The 10,440-nt window shown below is 39.8% G+C and overlaps 1 protein-coding gene across 1 annotated transcript in view; it reads right to left on the bottom strand.

Moving 5' to 3' along the window:
- The window catches only part of TAF5L (TATA-box binding protein associated factor 5 like), a 33,441-nt gene that overhangs the window by 21,044 nt on the left and 1,957 nt on the right, over positions 1-10,440 (bottom strand). Inside the window, exon 2 of the mRNA XM_037737811.1 lies at positions 844-1,121. Coding sequence (XP_037593739.1) covers positions 844-1,118 — 275 coding nt within the window. The 5' untranslated portion in view covers positions 1,119-1,121. The remainder of the gene's footprint in view (positions 1-843; positions 1,122-10,440) is intronic.

Raw genomic sequence — 10,440 nt, forward strand, 5'->3', positions numbered from 1 at the left:
ACTGGTAAAGAAAAAACTCTTATAAAGCAGTGAAAAAAAAAAAAGATATATTACATAAAAACATAAACTCACAAAATAGCTAACAATTACAGTTGGCCCTCTGCATCTATGGGTTTCACATCCATGGATTTAAATGACTGCAGACTGAAAATATTTAAGGAAAAAAAACTCAGTCCCAAGAAGCAAATTTTGAATTTACCAGGTGCTAAATATTATGATGAATCCACGTGAACGAGGTAATATGTAGGTATTGTATTAGGTATTATAAGTAATCTAGAGATGATTGAAAGACTATAGAAGGATGTGTGTAGATGTAACCTACTAGGCCAAATATACCACGTATTATCAGGGACGTGAGTGTTTGTGGACTTTGGTATCCATGGAAGGGTCCTGGAACCAGTCCTTTATGGATACTGAGAGATGACTGTACTTGTCAGTCCAGATGAAGTCACCTCAAGTTTTTCTAAAATAGAATCTGATTTCAAAACAAAAACGAAAACAAATTTTAAAAACCTCAGGAATGTGTCTACAATACTAATATTCCAACCACGGATCCTGAAGTACTAATTCACTCAACGAATCCGACTTCCACATGTGAGGCTCCATGCTGTAAGAGAGGGAATCTGTACAAGAAGGGGACAGAGGGAAATCCTGGCCGTAAGGGTCTTGAAGGTTAATTGTTTACAGAAGGAAAAAGTTGCACATATCATCAGGTACAGATAAAGTAACTGAGTTCTGAGGAAGGAAATGACTTTAGCCAGGGGAACCACAGAGGTTATTAGAAGTGACATGTGAGCATGGCTCTGAATGACTGACAGGGTCTCTGAGGCCAACATCATTCACTTAATGTAGCTCACTGAGGTTTTTGGTCTGCTCTCTGGCACTATCTTGAGAAGAAAGGAAGTATTTCCACATGGATACTGACGTGGGTTCTCCTGTTCCAGGCTCACCCCACCAGACAAGCCCCCATCATTACCCGTGAGATTGGCCGCCATCTCTTCAGCAGTCTGTGACAGCCGCAGTCCTTGTTTCAGGGGACCATCTGAGTCCACATACTGCCGGCGTTTGAGGTAGCAGGACACTGCCATCTGAATCTGCTCGGTACGCACTCGTTTCATGACCTTCGAGGGAGGCAACCACAGGACGCAGAGACATCAGGGGCCGGGGAAGCAACCCATCCAACTGCACCATTGCAGATGGATAGGATACGTGGTAGAGGAAGACCAGCCACGTGGCTAAGTGGCCCAGTAAAGATGCAAATCTAAGTTCCCTAATACCAATGTGGTATAGGCTTCCATTTTGTCTGTTTCTCCAATAACAATACAGCCAACTTCAATTACAGAAAATAGGAAAAGCATCGATAATAAAGTCCTTAGATCACCCCCCAAACTGTTTAATACCAAGATTCCAATCAGCCCCATGAAACTTTTCATTAGAGAAGCTAACAAAAAGCAAACAGGGTCAGTTTGAAATTTAGGGCCTTTGATTTCTCCTGCCTACTCTGTGAGAGAGGTGTTAATTAGCAGTGAACCAGCCAAAAAAGCAGGCAGGAGGCAGTACGAAATCAAAGACCACAGAAACTAGATAAATAGATGTTAACAAAGTATGAAGTTAACAATGGTGAAGGGGGTTGTGATATTTTTTCGTAATAGCAAGGAAAAGGCTGCCAGCTCTAAGTTGGGGATTTGCAAAATGTGTTTTCATTTTAATTGTATACTATTATTTACCTTTTTCACTCTTTATTTAAAGCACAGGTACAGAAAGGAAGCACAATACTAAAAGAATTTGTATATGTGTTAGTATATGTCTCATAAATTCCTGTAAGAAAGGAAAGTGGTAGGAAGTGACCTAAACAGAAGTAAATTATTTTTGAATAATTCAAGCTAATTTGTGGGTTCACATAAAGAAAAAGAAAAAAAGAGAGGCATTGTTTCCTTTGACTATTGAGTTTATCAAGAACAACAGAAGCCCTGAGTATTGCCACAGCCTCAAACATTACTTTGCCAGAAATAAAAAGTCCAGATGACCAATGACAGCTGGATGAATTTTGTGGGTTCACTTTTGTCATGTAAAACAAACATTCCCTTCCAGGACCAAAATATGGTGTCCATTTTGGAATGCATTTCACATACCCATACACACACAATCATCCCAACCAAAGTAACATTCTCTAAATCAAGGTTTCCCAGTTGTTTTATGTGGGAGATCTGTTTTTGATCATTTATTTGGATGTGTTTAAGTTTTCAGTTTCAGTTACATGCATTTGAATTTTCCTTTGAGAGTTCTTCCATTCTTTCTTTTTTGAGACAGTGTCTTGCTCTGTTGCCCAGGCTGGAGTACAGTGGCAAGATCTCAGCTCACTGAAACCTCCGCTTCCTGGGTTCAGGTGATTCTCCTGCCTCAGCCTCCTGAGTAGCTGGGATTACAGGCCCATGCTACCATGCCTGGCTAATTTTTCTATTTTTAGTAGAGACAGGGTTTCACCATGTTGGCCAGGCTGGTCTTGAACTCCTTACCTCAAGTGACCTGCCTGCCTTGGCCTCCCAAAGTGTTGGAATTACAGGTGTGAGCCACAATGCCCAGCCCTTCCATTCTTTTTTAAGATATAAAATTCCCCCTTTTCCAGAAATCTGTTATTTATTTATTTTCACTGTTATTTTTTTTTTTTAGTAGAGAGGGGGTTTTGGTATGTTGCCCAGGGTGGTCTCAAACTCCTGGGCTCAAGCAATTCTCCCACCTCAGTCTCCCAAAGTGTTGGGATTAGAGGCATGAGCTACCACGCCTGGTGTTATTTTTCTATAAACATAAAAAAAATTATTTGTATCTAATTTTCATCCATCTGCAGTTTCTTTTAGTGTATGATATGTGGTGAATAAGCAAACAAATGTTTTGCCCAGTGACTACAGCTTACATACTGTCCCAACACCACTTGCAAATAATTATTTCCTTCTAAAGTGATTTGTGGGAGCCCTTTACAAATATACTCTGAAGACCTACTCTTCAATTCCCTACAAATTATACAACAGAACAATCTGTGAAGGCTAGAGACATACTCACAAGTATACATACGTATAAATATAAAATGTTAGGACATATATATTTTAAACTATATGCACAGAAAGATTACATTATCTGTGCATTTTATTTCTAGATTGCCAAAGAGTTAAAATATTTGTTACACAGAAGGGGTGCTAGGTCTGTGATTGTTAAAAAGAAGGAACACTGTGGTTGTGAATCAGTGACATAATGAAACACAATAATAAATTTCCATATACTGAACTCTCCTCACTATGAAATTTACCTTGGTTGGGTATGGTATATTATCCTTTCGCTGTATTGATGGCTTAGGTTACTTTTTAATTGGGCTTTTTTTTAATTGCTAAAACAGGGATTCCGATACTTTGACAGCGGGGTCCCTGCTCCATTATCTGTGGCCACTGATCAGCACTACTCTATCAATGATCCTCCAACCTGGCTATACATAAGAATCCCCTGCGAGTGTGTGAATATGTATACATCATTTCAGCTCTGCAGATTCCAGCTCAGTGTTATATTTAGAGGAAAAAAATTAAATGCACACAGAGGCTGTGACAGTACTGCCCTTTCCCAGTGTGGCCCAAAGTCAAGACAAGTCAGTCCAACCAGTGCCTTTTCCCATCACCTAACTTCAAGAGCTCCTAGTCTGCAGACATTCCCAAACAAGCCCAATTCCCTACTCTAGCTGAGACTGAAACCTTTCTGGCTTCCACACTGCCAATCTTTTGCTGATTTGGGAACGGATACACATTTTAATGTATGTCCATTTGCATTCAAGTCAGATGGGACTGGATCTACCAGTTCGCCTCTGACAGGAAAAAACCCTGTGTGTGAAGGACATGAAAATGACTGATCAGGGAAAACAGACCCAGCGATGTCACAGTGTCTTCAAGGTGGGACAATATACATATGTGTCTTAGGAGGAAGGGAAAAGATGTGAAGTTACTAAAGAGTAAACAGAACGGAGTAAGAATGAATGATAGTCAACACGGATCATATTTAAGATTGCTAGACGCTAGTTTGTAACAATGAGTCTAACAAATGTGCTTAAATTAGCTGCCCCAAATAGCAGTTTCTCTGAGTCCAAACCACCATTTATGATAAGGGAGCTTCCCTGATGGTGGACAGTGAGCCAACTATAGGGCCATGGATCTTAAGGGCAGGAATTCTGGCAGTGACGCTCTTGCGTAACCACACTGAACTCAAATACTAGAGACACGACCCAATCAACTTAGCTGGGTTTTATTCCAGTATACACATATTTCAAGTGACATGGATAATTAATGAACCTGAGAGAAGTCGGTCCCCTCTACCCAGATTGATTTCCAGACTACTAATATCCAAAAAGGGATATGTGAAGAAAAACTCTCTTTAAACTAGACCGAAGTCTCGAGAGACTAATACATGAGATGAACACTGCAATTTTGTTACCTGCCTAGCTTTTCCTATAATTATGACATTTTTCAAACTTAAATTGGGTTTAGATATAATTATGCTTTGTTAACATTTCAGAATTTCTCATAATTTTCAATTTATATAAAATACTTAACTTTCGGAGGTAAAAACAGATATCAAATACTCTGCTCTTCACATCACATTATTAGTATTTCTGGAAATCAAAAGAATTCTGAGAGGATGTATACCTATCTATTCTCATATATTAACAGTTGCCAGATACTTCATCAACAAAGTTGCTACAGAAAATCCCACATGATCATTTCAATGTAACAACTATGCAGGGAAAACCACAGCCACACTTAACATTCAACTACAGAAATATGGGGAGGTGGAGATACACGGAACCCTGGTACACCTTAAGATGCGATCAGTGTGGAACTCTAGTCTGGTCAATCTCTTCAGTGGTTACATGCTGCATCCTACTCCTCCACCCCCACTCACCTTAGGCTCTAACGTACGTGGTGGGTAGAAGAGTGCCGGGAGGTACCCTCACCCACCACGTCACAGGTTAAAGTACTACATAGTTCCATGAAATGCCAAAAGAATACTACCTGTCTCCCCCATCCCTCCCCCTGCCTCAATAAGGTGGCAGCTTTGAGTAGGGGTGAGTTCAAGATAAATTCAGGCAAACTCACTACACAAACCTCAAATCAGCTCTTCAACTGAGGCTTCTGACCACTGGCCACTGTTTTTTTTGAGTAACTATTTTTTTCCAATAGTAAGTCTATGCTTAAAACAGATGAAAAAAAATATTTTTGTATTTTTGTAAGGCATCTACTAGGTACCTCAAGTTATTAGTTCTCTTCACTCAACAGTAACGAAAGGGTTGTAATACTTTTCAAAAAAATCAGTCTAAGTAGGACCTAAAACTCTAGCTTTGCATTAATCATCATGATAAAGTGTATTCAATTAGCTTTGTGAAAATATAAATCACAGCTGAAAAATAAATGAACCATACTACTTTCAGTTTTAGTCATGGCTCATAGAATTTAAAAATTATGATAGCCTTTCATATTCAATCTTTGCTCAGACTATCAGAAATACACTTGAACTGGAAGCTGTGTTTTTTCCCATGGTGTCCTAAGAAATAAAATGGCACATGAATAAGGTCATAGCTGTGGCTCAGGATGCAGTGAAGAATGTGGAGTTTTGGTGGGGATGGCAGCAGCGGTAGAAAGCAGGTGGAACTCATGAAATCCAGCAAACAGATGTCATGAGAAATGAATTTTCTCCAACATCAGCTGGGACCTCCATGATTTTCCAAAAGTCTTGTTTCATCAACTACTTACCCTAGAGCCTTCCACCTATGCTATTCTGAACCTTCACCAGTCTCCTCACCCAGCCAGTGGACCCTGCTTCTGACCTCAGTGGGCTACTGAGACTTGGGTTCTTTAACGCTTGTCTCATCTAACTGGTCACTTTCCAGCACCACCCTTCATGATCTCTCAGCTGGATGTGATGCTGCTGAACTCACCTCCTACTTGAAACTCTTTTGGCCTCTCCCACCGCAAGCCTCTCTGGTGGCTCTTCCCTCCCATTTCTGTCTGCTGCTGCTTCTCTGCTTTCCCTACTTCATCTCACCACTTACGCAAGACTTACAGTCAGACCACCTTCCTGAACTCAGTCGATTAACAGACATTTCCACCTGCAATAACTCTTCCTTCTCCCGGTTTTCTTAGCCAGCTTAATGGTGCCATCATCCACCATTAAAGCAACAACCAAAACAAAAGAAAACAAAACACTCAAAAAGCCAGTCATGATGTTAAGATTCTGTTCTCTCCCATACTTCGAAGAGGACACCAACTCCTAAATGGGAATTCTCTCTGAACTTAAGCTCCAACTCTTGGGCTCATGATCCTCCCAGCTCAGCCTCCCAAGTAACTAGAATTACAGGTGCACTACACTATGCCTGACTCTACAAAGCACTTCTCAACTGGACTATTCCAATTTTCTTCCACCTTTAGGTCTTTCTCATATGACCCTTTGAAAAGCAGCCAGAGCACATGACAAATCTAATTATGTTACACCCAAGCCCAAATCACCCCCCAAGCCTCATGCAGGTTGTCCCCTCTTGCCATCACTCTTCCTCAGTTCCCCTAAACAGATGGAGAGTTCCCTGAGGACAGGGCTTTTCTTTTCTTATCTTTGAAACTCATCTTAAAAACAAAGTGAGTGTTATCTAGCTTCTCCTTGGAATTCTTGAGAGTTTATTTTAAGCTCAAGATCTTTTTGAATTTCTACTTTAATACTATATTACAGCATAGAAAAATTGCTTCTATACAAAATCTTATCAATATGGAAGAGTGTGGCACAATCTACAGAATGGCTATCTACACTACTTACTATGCTTGACCACACTATGCTTGACCACATAAAGAAAACTTTCACAAATGCTCTATTTGCAAACACCACTGCAGAAAGAAATAGGATGTCCTGTTCTGAAAATAAGGGGTAACACGTTTTCCTATGCTTATAACTGTTCCTGAAACTGAATTCAAATGCAGTACGTGAGGATTTGGAGATGGTCTAATGACAGTAAAACATTTGTGTGTGCGTGTGTGTGTGTCTCAGAGTGGATGGAATCAGCTGCATTTTTTCATTTCAGAGCAGTACTACTGTCCAAGAGGACTTTTGGCCAATGCTGGAAGTGTTCTAAGTCTGCACTGTTCAGAACAGTAGTCACTACCACACAGGGCTACTAGGCAGTGAAAATATGGCTAGTGCAACTAAGGAACTGAATTGCTTGGATAACACTTCTGCTTACTAATTACAAAATCTGCAAGTTAGTATTTTGTTTTAAAAACACAGCTACCTTTTATTACTGCCAAACATTGTAAAGTTATTAACATACCCATACTCTTTGATACATCTTATTGGGAGGATATCTTCTTTGACCACTAAACAAAGAATTATAAATGGAAGTTTTTTATGCTGTTTTCTAAACACTGACAATATATGACACTCTTTAAATATTTTTTTAATTAAAAAATAATAAGGGGAAAAGACAATTTGCTTCAGCAGAGAAACAGGGAAGCAGTTAATTTCTTTCTATAAAATGTCTAACTCTAACCCTTGCAATAAGAAAATTAAAAAGAAAACTTAGTCAACTTTAAAAAGAGAGAAAACTTGGAGGGTTATAGATGAAAATCAAATGTCTAACTATAATCTTTATTAATTTACACATATCTAAAATATATAAGGCAATATATTAATTTACAAAACAAGTTTACTCCAACTATCCACGAATATCTTAAACACCAGCGTCTGTGATGAATTAAGCCACTATGTTGCAAAGAACTTCCCTGGGTTGTATCCATTAAAAAAAAGAAAAGAAAAAAAAAGAATTAAGCCACTATGAATCACCAAATTCCATTTTCCAGAGCACGTACCATCTACTAGATCTGTTACAATAAAGCACTTCTGAAATCCATACACAATGCTTTTGCTGGAAATCTCAACCCAAGCCATCAATGTCTGTTTAGGTGAGCAGAACTTCTTTTCATTCATTCATATATATATATATATATATATATATATATACACATACACATACACGTATGCACACAGTGACACACTTTCTTTTTTTTGAGATCTGGAAAAATTAGTTTTTGCATTTAACACTTGCACTTCATGATACCCCACACCCCTATCAGGAATAATGACTGAATCACTCCTATTTTTTTGTTTCACTTATTTAGTAAGATTGAATAAATATCCCAAAGTATCACCAGCTGAGCTTATTCCCATTGTTCCAGCCCATTATGTCTTTCCCAAAGAGCACCTTGTTGTTCAAAATAGTGTCTGAGAAAGAGTGCCCGGTAACAGGGGAGCCCAAACATGATGCTTTTGGGGGGAGCCCTGCGTGTGATCAGGCATATACAATACATACTTGAAGATAATTTTTAAGAGGGAAGACTGCCTGGTTTCTTCATGTCTTCTATAAGTGCTGTCTAAGCTTTGAGATTTGGATTAAAATACCCAAGTCTACTGCCATTTTCCTTTTGAAATCACAGGCAGACAGGAAACTGCCAAGACTTGCTTTTTAATTTTAATAGAAAATAAAATTAAAGTGGAAGACTTTCATTTTGAGACAAGGTCTCGCTCTGTCACCCAGGTTGGAGTGCAGTGTCATAATCACAACTCACTGCAGCCTTGACCTCCTGAGCTCAAAGATCTTCTTGCATCAGCCTCCCCAGGAGCTGGGGCCACAGGCATGCACATCATTGCACCTGGTTAATTATTATTATTATTATTTTTTGGTAGAGACAGGGTCTCACTATGTTGCCCAGGCTGGGCTCAAACTCCTGTGCTCAAGTGATCCTCCCACAGTGCTGGGATTATAGGCATAAGCCACCACACCTGACCCTACTTTCAACATAATACTACACTACTAAAGGTATAATCTTGCCAAAAAGCTACTCCGATGTTATCTATGTTATCTCTGCTAAACTTAAAAACTTTCTACTGGTGCTAGGCGTGGTGACTGATGCCTGTAATCTCATCACCAAGGCCAAGGCGGATGAATCACCTGAGGTCAGGTGATCGGCCTGGCCAACATGGTGAAACCCCGTCTCTACTAAAAACTTACAAAAATTAGCCAGGTGTGGTGGTGCATGTAGTCTCAGCTACTTGGGAGGCTGAGGCAGGAGAATCACTTGCACCTGGGAGGCGGAGGTTGCAGTGAGTTGAGATCGTGCCATCGCACTCTGGTTTGGGAGTCAAGAGTGAAACTCTGTCTCAAAACAAAACACTTTCTACTGCCTCCACTAGTGTGAAAAATAGAAAAATTCAGTGTCTACTGTGTCATTTCCAGGTTACTCTGATCTGCCTTTGTTTACCTCACTGGACCAATCCTTGGTTCTTCTTACTCTACCAGTGAGTCCCACTCCACCTTCTCCCCTCAGCGCACTCCAGTAGTTGGAGGCACTGCCACACTGGCACTACAACCTGGTTTGGCTCTATTCCAACCATACTTTGCAGCTCAGCTTAGTCATCTCTTTCTCCCAAAAGCTTCGTCGATCACAGTCCCTTCCACACACAGACCCAGGAACAAATCTCTATAGTAGAACTCTTGTCTGTTTCATATACTACCACTACAAATACCTAAGGCTTACTGAGCATACGAGGCACTAAGACACTTCAAGCACTTAAAATTAAGTGCTTTACATAGATTGTCTTCTTTAAGCTCACAAGAAACCTATTAGGTAGGAAACATTCTTCAGATGGGAAAGGCGAGGCCCAAAGAAGTTACAATGCCAGGACGGGAACTCAGGCCATGTGGCTGAAGGGTCTGCATTCTTCCCTTATATAGCACCTTGCTGCTCAAAGGATTCTACACATGACCAGGGGCTTCCTGAGGGAGCACAACAGTGAGTGCTTACCAGATGCTTGCTGAGCATGATCAGAACACTTACTACCTGAGAAGTCGTCAGCCACATAGAATATAGAATGCAAACTTGACTTCCAGTACTGTCCATTGAGTAATGCTGGTTTAACAGATGATCCCTAGAGCCCCCTTCCAGCAAAACAAACTAGCAAAAACAAAGCCCCCTTTTTTTCCCCAGAGATGTCCTTTATAGGTGCTAACATATTGCTTGCAAAACCAAAAACCAATTACTGAGTAATTAAGTGAGGCCTTTACCTAGTTTCAGTGACAGAAGCACACATAAACCTCACATTTACAGGCAGGAGCAAGAAAATCATTCCAAGATACACTAATCTAATTTGTTGTTGATGACAAAGAAAAATAATTGAAACAAGCCCACTTTTTAATTTTCTAGCTTAACACTGATTTTCAAGGCCAGAAGGATTTATAATTCATTAAAAAAATTAGCACATATTCCAATTAACACACAAAAAAACTTCAGACTACAGGGAACCTAGAAGATATTTTGCCAAAAGGAAATCATAATAGCTAACATTTAGCTATTTTTTTTTTTTTTTTTT

Source organism: Cebus imitator, unplaced genomic scaffold, assembly GCF_001604975.1.
Source record: "Cebus imitator isolate Cc_AM_T3 unplaced genomic scaffold, Cebus_imitator-1.0 Scaffold42, whole genome shotgun sequence".
In the NCBI taxonomy this organism is placed as follows: domain Eukaryota; kingdom Metazoa; phylum Chordata; class Mammalia; order Primates; family Cebidae; genus Cebus; species Cebus imitator.